Source organism: Thamnophis sirtalis, unplaced genomic scaffold (genome assembly GCF_051295495.1).
Source record: "Thamnophis sirtalis isolate CommonGarterSnake01/CBP01778 unplaced genomic scaffold, rThaSir2_p1.2 scaffold_12, whole genome shotgun sequence".
In the NCBI taxonomy this organism is placed as follows: domain Eukaryota; kingdom Metazoa; phylum Chordata; class Lepidosauria; order Squamata; family Natricidae; genus Thamnophis; species Thamnophis sirtalis.
Genome location: NW_028261392.1, coordinates 35,017,354 through 35,040,772, shown reverse-complemented (window position 1 = coordinate 35,040,772; position 23,419 = coordinate 35,017,354). Strand labels below are relative to the sequence as shown.

Genomic DNA, 23,419 nt, shown 5'->3' with positions numbered 1-23,419 from the left:
CTGGATCCAGCCATGTGTCACCTCTCTGCTGTTGGCACCAGCCAGGAGGGACACGGGTCCAAAATACAGGTGGAGGCACTTACAGCTCGAATGGCCTTGTCCACATCCCCGGAGGCAACATCCTGGAACTCAACCCAGAGAAGGCTTGCCAAGTAATCCCCCTGTGTCTCGGCTGGATCTACTGTGGTGGAGTCCAAGTCCGACCGAAACCGAGCAACTTTGTCCGCCAAGAACTGGGCATAGTCCTCAGCCCTACCCTGCAAGGGATCTCCCAGATCCCTCCTATTGAGGAGGGAACGGGTGATCCTAAACAGGGCGGCTGGGCGTGACTCGGCGGACGCAACCAAGGCAGAGATATGCGTTCTTTTGGCATCTCTTAATGCCCGGATGTAGTCTTTGGTGCAGGTGGTCAGAAGTGCTCGGTTCGCCTCGGACTTATCGGACCTCCACAGGTGCTCTAGGCGTCTCCTCCGGCGCTTCTTCTCCCGGAGTTCCTCGGTAAACCAAGGAGGTCTCCGGGATCCACGTTCACCGAGCGATGGCAAGTTAAAGTCCCCCAGAACTATAAGCCTGGGGAGCTCAACTGCCAGCTCGGCTACTGACTCGAGGAGCGAGGGGAGGGATGCTGCAACGCAGTTGGGAGGCAGGTACGTTAGCAGCAAACCCACTTGACCCCTGAGGTCCAACTTTATCAGCAGGGACTCACACCCGACAAGCTCCGGAGCAGGGACCCTACGAGGTAACAGAGACTCCCGGATAACAATAGCCACACCGCCACCCCTTCCCATTTCTTTGATACAAGCCAAAAGTATATACCCTGGTATTGCCTTTTATGAATCTTGGGTGTTGATAAGCAAACAGACAAAATGAACTTCAGTTACATTTTCCAGAAAAGCACATGGGTTCTATTTAATCTGTTTAAGCTGCTGAATGCAGATTGATTAACTCAGTGGGTTATAAATTTGCACTGCCACAAAGGCTCAGTGGCAAATCTTGTTGCAACTTAGAGGAAAGAAAATTCTGCCTACAAATTGCTTGTAAAATATGAATATTTCTTTTCACACATTAGATCATTTGATCATTCCGTAATAATCATATTAAGTAATAATATTAACTGGATGAATTATATTAATTAAGGGAAAAAGTTGTGTAATCAAAGTAACTGCAAACTTGTATGGTGGTATAATTATTACAAACTGATAGTCCAATTTTGTTTTCCTCTATTATGATTACATGTAGGCCTCGATTTACGACCATAATTAAGCCCAAAATTTATGTTGCTAAGCGAGACAGTTGTTAATTGAGTTTTGCCCCATTTTAGGATTTTTCTTGTCACATTTGTTAAATGAATCACTGCAGTTGTTATATTAGTAACACAGTTGTTAAGTGAATGTGGCTTCCCTATTGAGTTTGCTTGGCAGAAAGGTGATCACATGATGCCGTGATACTGAAAGCGTCGTAAATATGAACTAGTTGCCAAGCACCTGAATTTTGATCACATGACCATGGGGATGCTGCAACAGTTGTGGGAAAAACAGTCCTAAATCACTTTTTTCAGTGCAATCATAACTTTGACTAGGCACTAAATGAATGAATGTAAGTTGTAGACTGTCATTCCTTATAGCTGAGTTCATATGTTGCATTAAATTTTAATGTGGGTTGTCTGAATGTGACTTAGTATGTTTGTGAATTAGTCGCTGTAGTTAATAATGTATTCATAAAAAAGCAAAACTATAGGGAAACACCGAGCTGGCTCTCCACCCTAGAAGCAGTGGTATATCTAAATCTTATAAACTGTGGGGAAATTATAACATATAAAGATATATTAGATGATCAGGGGGGATTAAAATTGAGATTGCAAGTAAAAGAACAAGGATTGGAAATAGAATGGTGGTCATATTTACAAATTCAGTCAAATTATACAAAAGATATGAGAACATGGGGCATCAATAGGAATTTAATGGCATTAGATAAACTTTTATTACGGACAGAGGAGAAAATGATCAAAGCAATGTATACATTTTTACTAAAATAAAAAATGGATGAAGAGTATATTAAAGAAATGATGGTCGTATGGGCAAAGAACTTTGGGCACAATATCGAATTGGAAAAATGGGGGAAATTGTGGGATAAGAAAGGAAACTAACTTTGGACACATCATACAAAGAGAACTTATATAAAATGTTCTACAGGTGGCACCTGCCTCTAGCCAGGCTAGCCAAAATGTATAAAAATTTATCACCTAAATGTTGGACATGTGACCACTATTGCATGTGGTGGTCATGTAGGAAAGCCACAGAATATTGGCAAAGGATTCGAAGGTGGTTGGAAGAAATGACTGGACAGAGAATGGAACTCAAACCAGAAATATTCCTATTAGGAATTATTAAAGAGGATTTAAGCAAAGTGTTAACATATTTAATGCTATGTATCATAACAGCTGCGAGAATAGTTTATGCCCAACAATGGAAGAGTGGAAACATACCTAAAGAAAAGGAAATAACAAAGAAAATACTTGATTATGGAGAATGTGATAGACTGACGCTAGAATTAAAAAATAAAGGAGAGACAGAGTTCTATGAGATTTGGGATAGGTTTTATCAGTAATTGGATTTAAGGAAGGAAAGTCGGAACGAATAAGCACAAGGATGCATAGATTGAAACATAAGGCAATATAGATAGTATATTATGTAATTATAATTGTAATGCAATCATGTAGAAGAGGTTTTGTATTGCATTCTCATTGCTTGTATATATTGAAAAGACTTGTATTATTTGCTGTATGGTGGAGAGACCGCCAAGAAGGTTTCACCATGTCCAACATTTTTCTTTTTTAACAATAAAAGTTTTTTTAAAAAAAATAATATATTCATAATTATACATTAACCCATAAGTTTAAGATTGGAACATTGTCTTTTGGGGGAAAGTCAGCATATAAATGTAAAGAATTAAGCGGTTAAAAAAACGAACAAATTTCAAATTTCTTACCTGGTCACTCTCTTCTTCATCACTGCTCAACTTTAGGTCATCTTCTAGCATTCTATAAAACAACAAATCTACATTGGAATTTAATACTTTAGATTTCATTTAAACCATAGATATCTTTTCATTGTGAGTTCTAACTAAGCTTCAATTGGCTCAGGGCAAAACCTCAGCTTGTCCAAGACCCTATTTCCCATTAAGGCTGTGCATGTTTTATTTGGAAGAAGTGCTTTGGATGTCATGAGAGCACAGCATCCATATTTTACTCATTAAAATAACATGACTGCAGATTTGGAAAAAAAAATGTCATTGTTTTAAGTAATTTACTTATTAAAACAAATGCAACTTATAAGTAACATTACTTTTTTATTTTTCATAGCAGCACATTGTCAATGTTGAATTAATTTAGCAAATAATTTAGCTAAATTTAGCGGTGGTGCAATTAGAGTAGAGTGCAGTATTGCAGGCTACTTCTGTTGATCACCATCTGCCAGCAGTTTGGCAGATCAAATCTCACCAGGCTCAAGGTTGACTCAGCCTTCCATCCTTCTGAGGTGGGTAAAATGAGAACCCAGATTGTTGGGGGCAATATGCTGACTCTGTAAACCTCTTAGAGAGGGCTGTAAAGCACTGTTAAGCGGTATTTAAGTCTAAGTATTATTGTTGTGAAGGCCTTTTTTTTTCTATCCCTGATTTTACCAACTAATATTCAATGGTATGCTCTAAATCTGAAATTTCCCTATAGGCTTCATTACTCAATGGTTTTGAATAGTGATAGTATTGCCCAAAATCCAGTATCATGATGCAATCCTGCCACTGCAGGTAACTTATATTGTTTGTAAGCAATTAAGTGATAATTAATATCGATATTATCAATGGAATCTGAATTATTAACAGTAGCACAAGACACTGTGAATTCTGCCTCTTAAAGAATATTAATTTCACTTAGATCAGCATGAACTGGATCTGAAATGCATGCTGGAAAAGTTCTTAATATGAACATAATAATTTACTTTTTAGCTAATATACTTATATGTCTTACATCATTTCATGCATACTTCAAAATCTATTCTAAAGATATTTAATATTTTTTGCATGTTTTTTCAATTTTCATTTAAATCAGCTACCATCAATACATATTGATAGGGAAATTTCCAGACTTTTAATGCTGAAGTAATCATCTAATGGAAGCTCCAGAAAAAGAAAACCCCATAGACATTAAGACTGATCTTTTGAGACTATTAAAACCAAATTGCATTTTTTATCATATTAAGAAAAGATATCTAAACTGTAAAACATAAATACTTCATGAATAATGGGTAGACACATGTTTCAGTCTGTGTTAATGAAGTGAAATTTATTGCTATTTTTCTTTCCCCATCATGAAACAGATGGTCAACTTTGCTTAATGAACATATATATTCAAAGCATGCATTTCATTTAGAAAAATCTGTCAACACTATATCAACAGAACTGTTATTTTAAACTCGGTTATGATATCTCTATCACCAAAACAGTTTTATAGTCTAGAAAGCTAATGTGCTGAAATCACATTGCTTGTTTTTAAAAATTTTAAGAACCTTAAAGATTGCAAAAATTAAATAGGAAATCAAAAGACAAAGAAATGTTCACTAAACAGGTATTTCAGCAAAATAATGTTAGGAAAGAAGAACCTGCAATATTTTTTTTACTATTGAGGAATGCTATATTCAGCAGTTTAACAATCAATCTTATCTTATTGTTTTTTTATTCTATCACATACCAATCAAACCATTCCATTTCTCATACACATGAATTACTCTATATAGTTTTTTCTATGTGAGATGATTTACAATTATATGCCATAAAATCACTTAGGGACCACACATATTTTTTTCCCCATGACAATCTTTCACTGACCTAATTCTTCAGATCTTTCAATAGTCCACCCATTAACACTACAACTGAATCCATCCATCTTGCTCCTGATTGTCCTCTTCTGATCACCTTCCATCTTTCTCAACATTAGAGACTTTTCCAGAGAGCAAGGCCTTTCCATAATATGTACTGGATAATATGTCCATATATAATCACATGAACCAAGTCAGTTGTGCCTTGAGATAGAACTCTGTAGAGACATATCCCACAAGAACTTTGTGGCTGCTCTACCAAGTGCTCATCTGCAGAGTATTTCTTGATTGCTGATTCCTTTATTGTTGATGGTTGATCCCTGAAGGCAGAAGTTATCTACCACCTCAATATCTTCACTATCAATTGTAAGCCTGGCTGTTGTTCCTGCTGTCATTAGGTTGATCTCTTTATATTTAATTTTAGGCCCATTTTCCCCCAGTATTCCTGATTTATTACTAGACCTTGCAGATTCTTTGCGTGTACAGGGTGCTAATGTTTCTTCCTACAATTTTAAAGCTATTCTCATCTTCTTCTAATTCAAAGAGTAAAAAATAAAAAGGCTAATAAAAAAGCAACAAAGAAATTACATTAGGTATTGCCACAAAAGAACTGCTTTCATTCACCAGAAACTTATTTTTGACATCAATGTACATATTCTCTCCAGATTCATGCAAAACCTGAAATTACTTACCATTAGAGGAAACAGCCTTAAGCTGTTTTGTAGAATTATTTAATTCACCAGTTTCTTATTTTGCCCCCGTTAATTCCATTAATATAATTTCTGCTGGTAACAATGAACTGTTGTTTTGGTAAGCTTATCCATCTTTAATTTCACATGATCATTTAAAATTATTAAATGAAAAACACTGGTCTATATGTTATCAGAATAACTATGGGATCAGGTCTGGTAGTTGGATTAGAGAGTTTACGATTTCTGAACCTGTGCCACTGTAGTATGTCCTGTTGCTGTTGGACAGTAACTGTTTAAAGTTGGTAGCTGACTGTATGCAACTGTAAGTCTAGCATTCAAAGGCTTAAAAAAGGGAAATGCCATTCATCATTCAATTTAGATTATAGATTACTGTGACATGCTTTAATGATTTTAATTTTGAGCTGTAGGTGACAACAAGAATTTTATGTATTTTTTTTCTTTTGTGTCATACTGGATGATTTCAGGGAAGTAGAATAATTGTGCTAACCTATTTTTTAATTTAACTAGATGAATATACTAATTAAGGTGGTACTGATGTGGTCTAAACTCATGATGATTGGGAGGGGGAGTTAAGATTATATTGGATTTGTCTGATGCTCTTACCCATGAATCCAGCATTCTGTCTAAGAACAGATTTGGATATCAAAATTCCGGGATGAGGGATGGAATCTTCGCCATGGGCCAGTAAAGCTTCGTCCACCAGAGGCTGCAGGACCAAAGCCCCTCTCCCAACTGGCCCTTTCTCCCTCTGAGGGCGAGGGACCCGGCTGCCCCGCTGCCTCTGGCTTCCTTCCGAGAGTCTCCACTCTCCGGGGCTATATTTGTGCAGGCTGTCCGTGCGTGCTTATGTTTTCCACGCGGGAGTGACGGATGGGCTCCAGAATCGCTCCATGCCTTGGAAAACATAGGCACGGATTGGCAGCGGGGCAGCCGAGACAAGGGAGCGCAACCCGCACGGCTTGTTCAAACAGTAAAAGAAAGGGACAGGAGAGGAGTTCCAAGCGGGGCTTTTCAAACAGCCAAACTCCTCTCCTGTCCCTTTCTTTTGCTGTTTGATCAAGCCGTGCGGGTTGCGCTCCCTTTTCTTTCATAGCCAGCTCGTTTCCAATTGGGGGAGGAGGGAAGAAATCATTTTTTTCCGTCCCTCTCCATGGATCCCCACCCCAATTGGAAACGAGCTGGCTATGAAAGACAAGGGAGCACAACCTGCACGGCTTGTTCAAACAGCAAAAGAAAGGGACAGGAGAGGAGTTCGGCTGTTTGAAAAGCCCCACTTGGAACTCTCTCCTGTTCCTTCTTTTGCTGTTTCTACATGCCAAGCGGGTCATGCTGCCTTGTTGGCAAGGGTGTTTTGCAGTGACAGGGGCCAGGACCGGTACCGGCGTTCCCGGAAGTTAATTACTTCCGGGTTCACCGACCATCTGGTCCGCAAGGACCCGAAAGGACCGGTAGGAACCCACCCCTATTTGTAGCAGAAAAAAACTAGAGATAGAAAACACATTCAAATAATGGAAAGCATCTTTGGTTTTCTTTCACTAACAACTCTTTTGAAAATGAAATGTTTCTAATCTTTTAACCATGGCTAAAAGATTATCAGTTTGCAATTGTTTATCTTCCCTTATCATAATGTAGAATTTATCTTCCCCATTCACATTTGAACAGGGCATTTAATCAACTTCAAACCGTGTTGCAAATCCTGATTAAAATTTTAATCAAGTACAGGGCGGGGCATAACCTTTTCCTAGGGGGTCACAGCAAGATCGACATCAGTTTACAACTTCCGCGACACCTCATTTTAAAGCCCATAAAAAACTGAATTGAATGAGCTATTAAATGTTAAATTTGTTTCAGTTGAAACTTTGAGAATGAATTTGGAAACTGTGTTGAAAAATCTGGAAAATCGAACGGAACTGTTTGAAGATTTGTTGTGTTCTTATCCACCTCGTTTGAATGCTGTTCGAAGGGCTAATGGTGGTCATACTGACTATTAAATCGTGTCAATAAACTCAGTTTTTGATGGGCTTTCGAATGGTGTATGAATTATTTGTGTTGTTATTACAAGTGTTGCTGTGACCCCCTAGGAAAAGGTTATGCCCCGCCCTGTACACAAGTTTAATTTTATTTCATTAGACCATTTCTTTGCAAGTTGGTTTTGGTGTCAGGTGACATAGGCATATTCATATTGTTTTCTTTGCAGAAATGTGGAAGTGGATTGCTATTTTATTCTTTCTAGAGTTTCTTTTAACCTTCCAGGTTGTCTAAAGTCTTAGCATTTGCTGGTGATTTGCCATATTTTAAATATGATGCAATACTGCTTGGCTTTTCCAAAATAGCTACTTGGTTAGTGCTACCATCTGCTCAGTTCATTTAGGTACTGAATGCTAAAGAAAAAAATGTAATTGGAATTTTCCAATTATCAACCCTGAGGTTATTATGAACAAACTATTTAAGCCTCTTGCTTTTTTTTATAAACAAAAATTAATTACCTCATTTCAGAACTAATTTTATAGTTATTATGTAGAGACTATAATGAACAAACTAATTAAATGACATTTAAGCAAACAATAGATTCTTCAAAATACTCACATATATATTGGTTGACTGTTCTACTGTAACCTAATTGCCTATATAAGAAGGAGAAACTAAGATAGCAGTTTCTATGCTTTTGAATAAGCTTTTTTCCCCTTCTATAAATAAGTTTCTTTGGAAAAGTGAGGTTCATTATAAATGTTATTAGACAAAAAAGGTCCATATGATCAAAGAAATAGCCAGTTTGCAAGTTCATTTGATTACACATAAAAAAGTACAGCACATTAACAGAAACAGCATTAACATTATCTATAGTTTAGGTGTAAGTTAAAAAGGCAACAAAAAGTAAAGGAGGAAATAGCTAGCTCTTTACAACTCTAGATATGTAATTCCTAATACAGTAACAGAAAGAAGATTAAGGCAGAATGAGAGATGAACAGTCGTGGATAAAAATGGAGAGTAGCATCTGAAGCAAAATAATCAGACTAATTGGTTGATTATGTGCCATCAAGGTGGTATAAACTCTTAACAAACAGATATAATATATATATGTGTATGTGTATGTGTATGTGTATGTATATGTAGATTATCATTATAATGAGCCGAGGTGGTGCAGTGGTTAGGGTGTAATACTGCAGGCCACTTTAGCTGACTGTGAACTGCAGCTCAGCGGTTCAAATCTCACCTGCTCAAGGTCGACTCAGCCTTCCATCCTTCCGAGGTGGGTGAAATGAGGACCCGGACTGTGGGGGCAAGTTGCTGACTCAATTTGCTTAAAAAAATTGTAAACCGCTTAGAGAGGGCTGAAAGCCCTATGAAGCAGTATATAAGTCAAATAAATAAATAAATAAATAAATAAATAAATAAATAAATAAATAAAAAAAAAATAAATAAATAAATAAATAAATAAATAAATAAATAAATAAATAAATTTTTCCCCCATGACATTTTGTCTCTAATCTGGTTTTCCAACAGTATATCCCATGCCACTGCAACTCATCCATCTGGCTACTGGTTGTCCTTTTCTTATCTTCTCATTCCTCCATCTTTCCCAGCATTAGAACCGTTGCCAGAGAGCTGTGTCTTCACATTATGTTTCCCAAGTATGATAATTTGAGCCTGGTCATTTGTGCCTCAGGTGAAAATTCTGGTTGATTTGTTTGCTGTTTCATTTGTTTGCTTTCTTGGCTGTCCATAGTATTCTGAGGAAATTTCTCCAACACCATCAATATTCTTTCACTCTACTTTTTCAAAGTTCCACTTCCACAAAGCATCACAGAGATTACTGCACTATTCTGGTACCTGACCAACTTTTCCAAGGCCTTCTAGCTTCTCTACCAAGTGCTAGTTTACAACATATTTTTTGACTTTTGATAGCTGACGCTAAAAAGCAGTAGTATTCACTATTTCAATATCTTCCTCTTCGGTTCTAAGGCTGCTTATTGCACCAATTGCCCTTAGTTTGGAATTCTTTGTATTTTATTTTAGTCCTATTTCCCCCCTTCCCCCACTGTATTCCTTGGCTTTATTACAAGATCATGAAGATCCTTTGCATTTTTGGCTACTAGGGTAATATCATTAGCATAAGGTCATCTTCCAATTGAGCTTCCTTTAATATATTTTAACTATATATTTAAAATATAGTTAAAATATATAGCTTTGTTTTTTTTAAATGAAGTTAACATAATGTAAGCACATGATTAATAATGGGTTGTTTGAGTAAAGGAGTATTAATTACCTTAAGGCTTAACACCATCCTAAAGATGCTGATGTGTATTCTGATTAGTCTAGTTTATCTCTGTGCCATGACTTGTAAATGTCAATACATGTTATACATACAAACAAAAGCTTTTGGGGAGTACTCCATGACGTTTAAAATTGGGAAGTGCTATTAAAGAAAAAGAGGAAATTTTTAGGTGTGTCAGAATTCAATATAGGTAACAAGAGCAATAGAAGGGAGGCAAGCTCCCTTGTCCTTAGTTTGAACACAGTAAATATAGCTCTTTTCAAAAGCTCCTTTCTTGGTTGATATATCCTCGACTTTGCAAGGTTTTTATTATTGTTTTAAAGCACATTTATGTCATATTTACCATGAGGTTAGCTAATACCCTAAGCATTAGGGTACTTGTGTTTAAAGATATGACAATTTTTATATACCAATGTTAATAATTAATAAATCATACATCTTGAAGGTAGAGTTACAAATAGATATACTTATGAAATTTGACCCTCAAGCTAGATAAGAATTTTGTTCCTTCATTTTTTCATTAAAATATTTTTGCCAATAGTTACACTAACACATCTATCTATTCTCGTTCTTGCTATAGCACAATAAAATGACAATTTCTTTGAGCAGTCCCATCTGAGACTGTTTTCAGATCTATTCTGAAGATCTATCCGATGACCGTATGACTATTCAGCAATGCAATTATTAATCAAGCTGACTAATGAAGAATTAATTTGGTAAAACATTTCAAATGACAAGATAGCAATTAAAATGTAACTAATACAAAAGGAGTACTTCATTTAAGACTAATCTTTTTCTGTGTGAAATCTATAAAACCCTGATCCTATGCATGTCTATTCAAAAATTAATCTTACTTGGGGCAAGTCGTTTGGGAATCTAGGGTTCCCTTACTGTGAATAATATAGAGAATAAATAAAAACAACAATAAAAAGTATCTATTACAATATTTTGTTAGTACACCATTGCCTGACTGCATTTTACACTGGTTAGCATAAAAATAAAAGATGTTTAGTTTGCAGTTCTATTATATAAAGGTCTTGAAATATATTACATTATCAGTCCTTCAATTTTCTTCAATATATGTTAGACTTGATATTTATTGCATAACTGATTTAATCTATCATTCAATTAATCTTTAACAAAAGGAACTGATGTCTAAGATTCTGGCAATTATTTAACAAGAAAGTTCTCACAAAGTGGACAAAACAAATTAAATAGACATTAGAGCTTAAGAATTCTAACCTTCCATCAAGGCACTTCATAATAATAGAACAATATCTACATAGGTTATTTATCATTGCAATGAGAGATGCCAATGAGACATCTACCATTATTAATTAGAAAAGGTTTGGTTTATGTACAATTAGTTTTTAATACATCCTTTTAAACATCTCTCCAGAATAATAGCTGAATGTTTAGATATTAATGATCATCTAAATATCTGTCCTGTTTAATCAGAAGATTACTAAAAAAACAAAAAGGATCATATAAGAAATGTGAATCTGATGTATTAAAATTAAGTACAATTAACCTCCAGTGATTTCAGTGTAAAAATTAACATACACTTAGAATGCTTAGATAATATAAATTGAAAAGCATAATAGCAAAATTAACCAACATCAACTATAACCTCATGTTTAATACAAGACCTACACAGTAAAAATAATGAAGATGTAATTATTGGAAAGATTCTTACCCTGAAGGGGAAAAAAACCCTCCAGTTATGTTCTATCAAATCAAGGCCATTATATTTGTTTCCAACTATATTTTAACTAATCCAAGTAATTGTGTTTTACCACAGTAAAACAAACAACTTTAAATTCAAGATGCCCAAATACATTATTATGTATTATACATTATGAATGTAATGTATTGCTATAACACACACTCTAAAATGTATTACTGCATCATAAATGAAACATGTTTACCGTAAACATAAAAATTATTAACTGTCCATAACTGCATTTTTATAGTGGTAAAGAGATGAAAATCACTGTACTTCTGGGGTATAAAAATAGAATAGTATAAAATTAATTAAATACATGTATAAACTATCAAATATATTTATAAAAAATAATTTCAACTCCCATGATCTGAGTTATAGAAAACAACTTAAAAGTAGAGTTTACAAAAAAGTAGATCAACCAGAACAATAATTGTAAAAGGAGAAAATTTCAATAGATCCTAAAATACTTTATGGCTAAACAAGCTTCAACATAAACTGTTAATAAGATCTGCATTAAACTTAACATATAACTGAAAAATCCTGGATCCCGTTCAATCTAAAGAGTCTGCAAAACACATTTTTTTCTAAATTATGACTTCAGTCTTAATATTTGTTTGATTATTATCTTTTGCTTGCCATTTGCCATTTTATTTGAACTGGACAAACACCAACCAATATTCATCTCCTTGTTCTTTTGCCTTCTGTTCCATGCATTTTTATTCTTCCAAAGCTTTTAATTCACAACTGGCTCAAATTAAAGAACAGCAACAGAAGGAGATGGATACTGCAAAAAAATTCTTGCTCTTAAATTCATCTTTTAAACTAATTCCATTTCAAAACTCTTTGTAGATAGACAGAAGGGCAAAACAATATGATTGTGTATTTAATTTTAATTAAAAATTACTACTGCAATTTTTTTTGAAGTCCTATTACAATATGGGCTCATTTCCCAAAGTAGAGAGCAGTTTGAAGTATACCTTCCACAAATGTTTTTACAAATAACAGGTAGCATACAGTACATGAAATAAAAATGAAAAAAGATTTCAGTTCTATCTTATGAATCAGTCATTATCAGTCATTGCTGAAATTTCTTTGAAATTTCAAAGAATTTATTTTTTGAGCCCTACTATCAATTCACAAACAAAAGAACTGCTTCCCTAAACAAAATAGATGTTGTCCTCATCCTATTTTCTATCAGATACAACAATTGCATTTTCATGTGGGTGTATGTGTGAAGACTTTTTTCTGGTAACAACTGCAATAATTTGGAATAATCTCCCTTTCAGTATCAGGATTACCTTGAATGTAATAGACTTCAAGAAAGTATTAAACACTGAACTGTTTTAGACAGACTTGGATAGTTGATATCATCTGGCTGATGTTGGCTGATTTCTAATTATCTGATTTTCTTTTATGCAATTATGTGTGCTGTACTAAAGATGTTGATTATAATTGAATTGCCTTTTGATGTTATGGAGTTAGTGTTATTTATTCCTACCATGGACATTTCAATTTTGTCATGTAATTGTGGCTGATTTAGACATCATGCATATTTTATTATTTATATATACAGTGGGGCAAAAAAGTATTTAGTCAGCTACCAATTGTGCAAGTTTTCCCACTTAAAAAGATGAGAGAAGCCTGTAATTGACATCATAGGTAGACCACAACTATGAGAGACAAAATGAGAAAACAAATCCAGACAATCACATTGTCTGATTTGGAAAGAATTTATTTGCAAATTATGGTGGAAAATAAGTGAGATGTTGCGTGGAGCCCCAGATTGAGGGAGATTATCAGTGGTCTTGTATGTCTTCCATTTTCTAATTATTGCTCCCACAGTTGATTTCTTCACACCAATCTGCTTGCCTATTGCAGATTCAGTCTTCCCAGCCTGGTGCAGGTCTACAATTTTGTTTCTGGTGTCCTTTGACAGCTCTTTGGTCTTCACCATAGTGGAGTTTGAAGTGTGACTGTTTGAGGTTGTGGACAGGTGTCTTTTATATTGCTAACAAGTTCAAACAGGTGCCATTAATACAGGTAATGAGTGGAGGACAGAGGAGCCTTTTAAAGAAGAAGTTACAGGTCTGTGAGAGCCAGAAATCTTGCTTTTTTTGTAGGTGACCAACGTGATTGTCTGGATTTGTTTTCTCATTTTGTCTCTCATAGTTGAGGTCTACCTATGATGCCAATAACAGGCCTCTCTCATCTTTTTAAGAGGGAGATCTTGCACAATTGGTGGCTGACTAAATACTTTTTTGCCCCAGTGTATATACAATAATATAATAGCAGAGTTGGAAGGGACCTTGGAGGTCTTCTAGTCCAACCCCCTGCCTAGGCAGGAAACCCTATACCGTTTCAGACAGATGGTTATCCAACATCTTCTTAAAGACTTGCAGTGTTGGGGCATTCACAACTTCTGGAGGCAAGCTGTTCCACTGATTAATTGTTCTAACTGTCAGGAAATTTATCCTCAGTTCTAAGTTGCTTCTCTCCTTGATTAGTTTCCACCCATTGCTTCTTGTTCTACATATATATAGGCGGGAGGTATTGTCACGTTTATTCATGTTGTGGGGGTGTTTCTCCACAACATGGATAAACATGACGATACCTCCCACCTCCCACATCTGGAAATTAGCCCTAGTCATTAAATAAGTCCCAGCCACGAAAACTAACACCGGACCCAGAACAACACAGGACGCAACCACCAATCACCCTCACCAGACTCAAATCCAAACCCATCCCATAGACCAAATGCAACCACCATCCAGAAGCCAAACCACAGCAGCATCACCAACTGCTGTACCCCCCTTCGACCCACACACAAAGCAAACTGACATATGCCATGAACACATGGCCAGACCGCAAACTCAGAGCCAAACCAAAGCCCGGGATGTTACAGCACAGCCATCTGCTCAGGACTTTACATCACAGAACTCATGAGGTTACAACGCAAAGGCTGAGGATGTTACAATGCAGCCAACCTCCCAGGAGGTTGCAGCACAGGACTCAGGATATCACTACAATAGAGCTCAGGATGTCATCACACAGCCCATTACCCAGGTCGTTACAACACAAAAGAACAATAGGCACACAGCCAGTACCTCAGCCACAAAGGATGTTATGAAACAGCTGGTTAATCTGCAAACTTCAACTCCATCAACTAATCAAGATGTTATAACACAGCCAACCAATCCGCTTATAGAAACAAAGCAAGCACTCCACATACCCCCCACCAATATTTATAGAAAGACGGAAGCTCCGATCGTACAAGCACAAAGTCGAAGGCACGGGTCTGAAGATGGTGAGTGGGACCTCATCGAAACGTCGCCAAGATACTCTCAATCTTACATGGGAAAAGACCCGAATATGCCAAGACCTGCATACCTGTACCCATGAAAATTTACGTACATACATACATACATACACCCATGTTATATGATTTAATACAGTTGTAAGCTGTCATGAGTCCATATAAATAAATATACCCATATTTTTTGAAGTATAAGATGCACCTTTTTCCCTCAAAAAAAAAAAGGATGAACATCTGGGTGTGTCTTATACATTAAATGCAGCATTTTTGGCCTGGGGAGGGCAAAAAAGAGTGACAAATGGGCTGTTTTTTGCTCTTTTTGCCCCCCCCCCAGCTCCCAGGAGCATTCTACAAGCCTCCTAAAGGCTATTCATGCCCTTTTTTTGACAAAAAAAATGACCCTGTTTTGTGAAAAATGGGCCGTTTTTGGGAGGTCTACAGAGTGCATTTTTTTTAAAAAAAATTGCCTCTTCAAAATCTTGGTGTGTCTTATATTCCGGTGTGTCTTATACTCTGAAAAATAGAGTAATTTGATGAGGAATTTACAACTATTTATTTTTAATAAACAAAGTAAAACTGAAAGTTTCCAGCAGAATGTAGGGAATGCATTATAATTCTTTGAATAAGCATTCTTGTGTTTGTTAAAAGACAATCAGAAACCAGAAACAATGAGTTTTAGTTCTCTTCTTTCCTTTTGTTTCTTTTTCCAATGTTTCCAAAGGGAACACTGGAGTAATTTGATACGAAGAAGAGGTTTCTTCCCTCTTTTCTTAAATGTAAATGTTCCACTCATGAATGGTTCCTTGTCTAATTCAGAAGCACAACAAACCTGTCCCTGACAGTAATGTTTGAAAGAAGCAGTAAAACCAGTGAAAGGATAAATTAAGTTCCAATGTTCATGAATATAAACAATTTGTGTGTGCAACTTGAGATGCCCACAAATAATTTTGATTTGTCTCTTTGAATTTACATCAAGGACACAATTACTTCGCAGATTTTCTACATACATTTTATATACTATGGGGAATAATAGGAATAATTCGCTTTTTTAAAAAAGAAGCCAGAAAATTGTATGTGTGTGTGTGTGAGAGAGAGAACGTGAAAGGAACAATTAGTTAAAAACTAATTTTCAGGAATGGCATTAACTTTCATCTGACATGAATAAATCCTGAATAAGGCTGGAAATCTGTTGTAATAGTGAAATGTCTAAGTATGTGTTTTGTCCCATTAACTATATCATGCTCTCGTGTATGTTTTCCACCCTGTGTTCCTTGTGATTTTCCCCAACAATTAGATGCACAAGCCAAGACTAAGTCCTTCCCCACTTGCCACTAATCATCAAAGAAACCAATCCCACACCATCTTTCTTCTGTCAATCCTCACAACACTGTCTTCTTCTCATCCCTAGTCTATGGATTAGATTAAGCCATAATTAGCTGCATGTGTGTGTGAGTGCCTTGGAGTCAATCCTGATCCTACCAATTGCTTAAACTAGTCCCTGTAATTTTCGTGGCAACATTTACCTGGTCCTCCTTCCTAGAGCTAAGAGAGAGTTACTGAAACAAGTTAGCAAGCTGACTTTTGCCTAACGTGGAACTAGCAATCTCCATGTTTCTAGCCTGTTTTCTTAACACCATTCTGACTCTCCTTATCACTACCTGTCATGGAAAGTTGCCCAGGTTCCTCCTTATTGCTTCAAAATGTATACAATCTGTTATTTACCATCCTTTACACAGGACATGATATTGGTGTCCAATATATATATATAAGGTAAATGATCCCCTCGCACATATATGCTAGTCATTTCCGACTCTAGGGGGCAGTGTTCATCTCCGTTTCAAAGCCGAAGAGCCAGCACTGTCCAAAGACGTCTCCATGGTCATTTGGCGAGTATGACTAAATGCAAAGGCACATGGAATGCTGTTACCTTCACACCAAAGGTGGTTGCTGTTTTTTCTACTTGCATTTTTACATGCTTTCGAACTGCTAGGTTGGCAGAAGCTAGGGCAAGTAATAGGAACTCACTCCATTACATGGTGCTAGGGATTTGAACTGCCGAACTCCAACCTTTCTGATATTACACACACACATGTTAATTTGGCTGATCTGGCCACGCTCTGTCATCATCATCTCTGAGCAGCCTTTTCTACTTCCTTTCTGTAGCTATCTCTCTGTGAGCTGGAGAGAGTTTTAAAATCATTTCATTATATTAAAAAAAACATGCTGGGTGTTCTTGCTAAGAACATGGCATGGAGGTGTACAGAACAGAGAACGGAGGTGAATTTGAACTGGATCAGGCTGGTTTACTCTTAGGGCTGAAGCAAAAGCAGCTTCGCTTTAAAAATTAAAAAAAAAATCCTACCACGCACACACACATACAAAGAACATTATTCCTTCTTTTAAATTGTCAGAATTTGAAGGAGTTGGGAAGAACAATTTAAATCTCAAGGATATAAGCTCTCCAGAAGCCCTTAAATAGTTTACATTTCCTCTGTCAGTTTAGGAATTAAGAAAAAGAGTTGTCACAGTGTTAAGTATCTGCAGGCTGCTATATTAATAATAGCTTTTGGCCACTGAAGTTCATGTAATTTAAGAGAGCTTTAGCTATGGGCTGATTTTTATCCAGTTCTTAGGAGTTTAGAATAGCTATGCCTGGGCACCTCTGTGTTATTTTCATTCCTCATTCTTCAACACAGCTTTTGGTGACAAATGTGGCATTTACTGAGAGCTGAAAACTATCAGGAAGATGGTATGATATTCAAGTGCTCTCTTTAATAAACAGTCAGGAAATAATTAATTGGAAACCTGAGCAGAATCTGGCTAATATATTGTACCTCTTTGACATATTGAAGAATTTAGTATTGCTTGCTTAGTGATGTTATATACAGAGTCACTTTTTTAATGAACCAAATGAATAAATAGCTTTCAGCCAAATAAACTATACTTTTGATGTCTGTGTAGCAGACATTTGCTATCACAAGTTACTCACTGCTCTTGTTTCACCAAAACATTTGATATGAAATTATTGTAAAATTATTGAAAATATTTTCTTGTTTGCATCTGAGAAGGCATTGCTGTTTATATCACAGTGTAGTAAATTCATCTCAATACTGCAATTTAGGGAGATTGTTTTTAGAAACCATGTCCAACATGCACACAATAATATGTCTGTTATATTATTTGTTTCTCCTTTGTAGCACTTGCTAGAATGATCGTGTGCCCTAACAAATCTGCATAATCAAAATATGCTCAAAAATATCTGCCAGATGCAAAGTTCCTGTATCTTGATCACATGTTTGCAGAGACTCTGTGATGGTTGTAAGTGTAAGGACTGTCATAACTTTGAATATTCACTAAACAGGGCATCTCTAAGTTAGGACTCCCTGTACTACATTTACATTAATATTTTAATATAGTAATTGTACTATTTTCTTCCTTGTTTTGTTCTGATTACATAAAGGTACAGGAACTCAGTAACTTTATGACACTGGAGATGGTCTTTGCTCCAATGGTTCAAGTCCTAGAACTGCATGGTGGGGGGAGCTCCTGTCATTTCCCTCAGCTATTATCCAACTAGCAGTTTGAAAGCATGTTGTATGTGAGTAGATACATGTATATAGATATCACTTCGGTGGGTAGATGAGTTTGTGCTCCATGCAGGCAGATTCCTGTCAGTTCTGAACCTTCCTGGTTGCGATGCTTGTTTGCAAGGCAGATACAGGAAATGGAGGGAGACTTGGATGACTGCAGGAAGATCTACTTGTCTTTCTTTTTGGTGTGAAGCCGGTTTGCCTTCCTGTGGCTCACTGTAGGAAGCACGCAAGCGTCTCCCACAACAGAGCTGAAAAATTAGCAGCCAAATCATTACACTGCATTAGCAGTGCAATCTCTTGGCTAATGTAACAAAATAATAATAATAATAATAATAATAATAATAATAATAATAATAATAATAATAATAAAAAAAAAATCGCGCAGACTGATTATAAATTGCGGCACAATTCAGTAGCACAAATGATCCATTGGAATTTGTGCAAAAATTATAATATTAAAACAGCAACAAACTGGTGGGAACATCAGCCTGAAAAAGTCACAGAAAATCAGATGGTCAAGATCTTGTGGGATTTCCGTATACAAACCGACAAAGTACTGGCGCATAATACACCAGACATCACACTGGTTGAGAAAAATAAGGTCACAATCATAGACATCGCAATACCAGGTGATAGTAGGGTCGCTGAGAAGGAACATGAAAAAATCGCAAGATACCAGGACTTAAAAATCGAAATTCAACGACTATGGCACAAACCAGCAGTGATAATTCCAGTGGTAATTGGCACACTGGGTGCTATACCAAAAGCACTGGAATTACATTTAAAACAGTTAAAAATTGACAAAATCACCATCAGTCAAATGCAAAAAGCCGCACTGCTTGGATCTGCACGCATATTACGAAAATACGTTACGACGTCCTAGGCCCCTGGGTGGGGCCCGACTAGTAACCAATGCCAAATCCGGCGAAACAACTGGCCGCTGTGATACAATTGAATAATAATAATAATAATAATAATAATAATAATAATAATAATAATAATAATAAAATTCTACTGAAGGCCCAACAGACGAAACAAGAATACAGAAAAGATGTGATAAAATCAAGAATGGAGAGTTGGCAGAACAAAGCACTGCATGGCCAATTTCTGGAAAAAATAAAAGATAAAGTGGACAGTGAACAAACTTGGTTATGGTTAACAACAGGTACATTAAAGAAAGAAACAGAGTCACTAATCCTGGCTGCGCAAGAACAAGCTATCCGCACAAATGCCATTAAGGCCAAAATCGAAAAATCCTCTGATGATGCCAAATGCAGACTTTGCAAAGAAGCTGATGAAACTGTTGATCACATACTCAGCTGCTGTAAAAAAATCGCGCAGACTGATTATAAATTGCGGCACAATTCAGTAGCACAAATGATCCATTGGAATTTGTGCAAAAATTATAATATTAAAACAGCAACAAACTGGTGGGAACATCAGCCTGAAAAAGTCACAGAAAATCAGATGGTCAAGATCTTGTGGGATTTCTGTATACAAACCGACAAAATACTGGCGCATAATACACCAGACATCACACTGGTTGAGAAAAATAAGGTCACAATCATAGACATCGCAATACCAGGTGATAGCAGGGTCGCCGAGAAGGAACATGAAAAAATCGCAAGATACCAGGACTTAAAAATCGAAATTCAACGACTATGGCACAAACCAGCAGTGGTAATTCCAGTGGTAATTGGCACACTGGGTGCTATTCCAAAAGCACTGGAATTACATTTAAAACAGTTAAAAATTGACAAAATCACCATCAGTCAAATGCAAAAAGCCGCACTGCTTGGATCTGCACGCATATTACGAAAATACGTTACGACGTCCTAGGCCCCTGGGTGGGGCCCGACTAGTAACTAATGCCAAATCCGGCGAAACAACTGGCCGCTGTGATACAATTGTATAATAATAATAATAATAACAACAACAACAACAACAACAACAACAACAACTCCGCCGTTGCCGGTCCCAAGCCCGGATGAGAAAGGAGGAGGGTTGGGGTCAGGTTGGCATCTGGTCCCGTAAAAAAACCCCCCGCCAACCCATACAATATGGTGAAAAAAACGAATAAGAATTCCATACCGCATCGGTCGTCGCACGGGTTAACAAGGGCCGCGGCGGATGTTGGGGTCCCTGGACATCCGTCGACAAGTGGGCTACAAGTGGACCAGCCAACAAAACGACAAAAATATAGTGCAGATGAAAATCGTGCCATAATGGCCTGTTACTACAACTCAGAGCCAGAAAAAAGAGGCTATTTAAAGCAAATGTATGAATTATGGAAACAACAATATCCAGATTCAAATGTTAGTGAACAACGACTAGCAGATCAAAGGCGATTTATTATACGGAATAAAGTGTTTAGTGAAGTTGAACATGAGGAAATTCAGGCAAATTGCAAAACCCAAAAAACAATATCACAAGCGGAAATAACTGATATTCAAGACACAACTAAAGACATTATAGTAGAACTCCCAGAAGAAGCTCTCGGGGAGGAAATAACATCACCACCACTAGAACCAGTTATCACTGAACCAACTGATGAACTAACTCAAAAACAAAAAGAATTGAAGGATAAGATCATGGAGCATTTTCTGCTTAATGAGGAAAGGCAACGTTTACCATCACTAAAAACTGTGCCTAAGAAAATTTTGGCCCCTATCATGAAAATGGTTAATGCAGTGTTTTCAACAATTGAATCGGGATCCATCTTGGAAACAAACCAGTTAATGTACAGCGCAGCTGTAATAGTCACTAATGAACTAGGCATTAAAATCAAAGTACCTAGTCACACAACAGAAAAAGCATCAAAGCCAAAGTGGAAAATCCGATTAGAACTAAAAGTCAAAAAATTAAGGGCAGATGCTAGTAACTTAAAGAACATGCATGAGCAACGGCTCAAAAACAACAAAATCATAGATCGGCTAATCAGAAGATATAGATGGGATACAAGAAACATCAATGAAGCTGTAGAGATGGTAAAACAGTAGATAACAGCAACAGCTAGAAAAATTTAAAGATATGAGGCACGAATCATCCAATATAAACAAAATCAGCAATTTCGATCAGACCAATGGTGTTTTTATCAAAGTCTTAATGTGAATGGTGATACCAAAAGTGAAAAACCGAAAAAGCAGGCCACAGTTGAATTCTGGAAAGAATTGTGGGAAAATGCAAAGGACTACAATAAGGAAGCAAAGTGGATACATGACTTTGAGAAAAGCATTGGCAACAAACAAATATTAGAAAGTAATTAGAAGTATTAGAAATAAGTATTAAAAGTAAGTATTAGAAATAACAACTGAGATGGTCAAAAATCGAGTAAAAAAGGTAAAGAATTGGACATCACCTGGAAAGGACCAATTAAATGGTTTCTGGCTCAAATATCTGACCAGTTTACATGCAATATTGGCCAGGCAACTGAATGAAATTTTACAAAAGGGCCAAATTGATCAATGGTTGACAACTGGAAAAACATACGATTCAGAAAGATGTAATTAAAGGAACAACACCTGAAAACTACAGACCAATAACATGCTTGCCAACAACCTTCAAATTACTCACAGGCATTATTGCAGATAACATGATGGATTATTTGGAAACAAACAACATCTTGCCAGTAGAGCAAAAAGGCAACAAAAGAAGGAGCAGGGGCACAAAAGATCAGCTCCTAATTGATAAAATGATATTAGAAAATTGTAAGAACAGAAAAACGAACTTTAATATCGTCTGGATTGATTACAAAAAGGCATTTGACTCACTGCCACATAGTTGGATCATAAAATGCTTAGAAACAACTGGCATTAGCAAAAATATTACATCCTTTACTGAAAAGGCGATGAAACAATGGAGAACTGAGTTGGCAGTAGGGAATGAGAGCTACGGAATGGTTAATATCAAGCGAGGAATTTTCCAGGGTGATTCACTTTCACCTCTTCTCTTCATCATCGCAATGATCCCACTATCAGTAATTTTAAAAAAGATAAAATTAGGCTACCAAACAGCCAAAGAAGCTGAAAAATTTTCGCATTTACTATATATGGATGATTGGAAACTCTATGGAAAGTCAGAAATAGAAATCCAATCATTGACAAACACAGTCCGAGTATTCAGCACCGATATTTCAATGCAGTTTGGCATGGAAAAATGTGCCACTGTATCCATAAAAAGGGGCAAAATCACTGCATGTGAGGGAATTGAAATGCCCAATGGCCAACTAGTTAAATGCAACAAAAATGAAGCCTACAAATACTTAGGCATTCTGCAGTTGGATAACATCAAGCATGGAGAAGTAAAAACTATTGTCAGGCAAGAATACACCAACAGAGTTAGGAAAATTTTGAAATCTAAATTGAATGGTGGAAATACAATCAAGGCCATAAATACCTGGGCAATACCAGTTATAAGATACACAGCTGGTATAGTTAACTGGACACAAGCTGATTTGGACATTTTGGACCGAAAAACCAGGAAAGTAATGACAATGCACTACAGTTTACATCCACGTGGTGATACTGATAGACTATATCTGCCACGAAAATCAGGTGGCAGAGGATTATTACAAGTGAAGCAAACGGTTGAAGAAGAAAAACATGCACTGGCTGATTATTTAAAAGAAAGTCAAGAACATCTATTAATCGAAGTAAAGAACAAAAATCTACTGAAGGCCCAACAGACAAAGCAAGAATACAGAAAAGATGTGATAAAATCAAGAATGGAGAGTTGGCAGAACAAAGCACTGCATGGCCAATTTCTGGAAAAAATAAAAGATAAAGTGGACAGTGAACAAACTTGGTTATGGTTAACAACAGGTACATTAAAGAAAGAAACAGAGTCACTAATCCTGGCTGCGCAAGAACAAGCTATCCGCACAAATGCCATTAAGGCCAAAATCGAAAAATCCTCTGATGATGCCAAA

The 23,419-nt window shown here is 36.6% G+C and overlaps 1 protein-coding gene across 3 annotated transcripts in view; it reads right to left on the bottom strand.

The window, feature by feature from the left end:
• Positions 1-23,419, bottom strand: part of AFF3 (ALF transcription elongation factor 3) — a 226,793-nt gene that overhangs the window by 69,804 nt on the left and 133,570 nt on the right. For all 3 annotated transcript variants that reach the window (XM_087726604.1, XM_087726606.1, XM_087726605.1), the window contains exon 7: positions 2,989-3,040. In XM_087726604.1, coding sequence (XP_087582730.1) covers positions 2,989-3,040 — 52 coding nt within the window. The remainder of the gene's footprint in view (positions 1-2,988; positions 3,041-23,419) is intronic.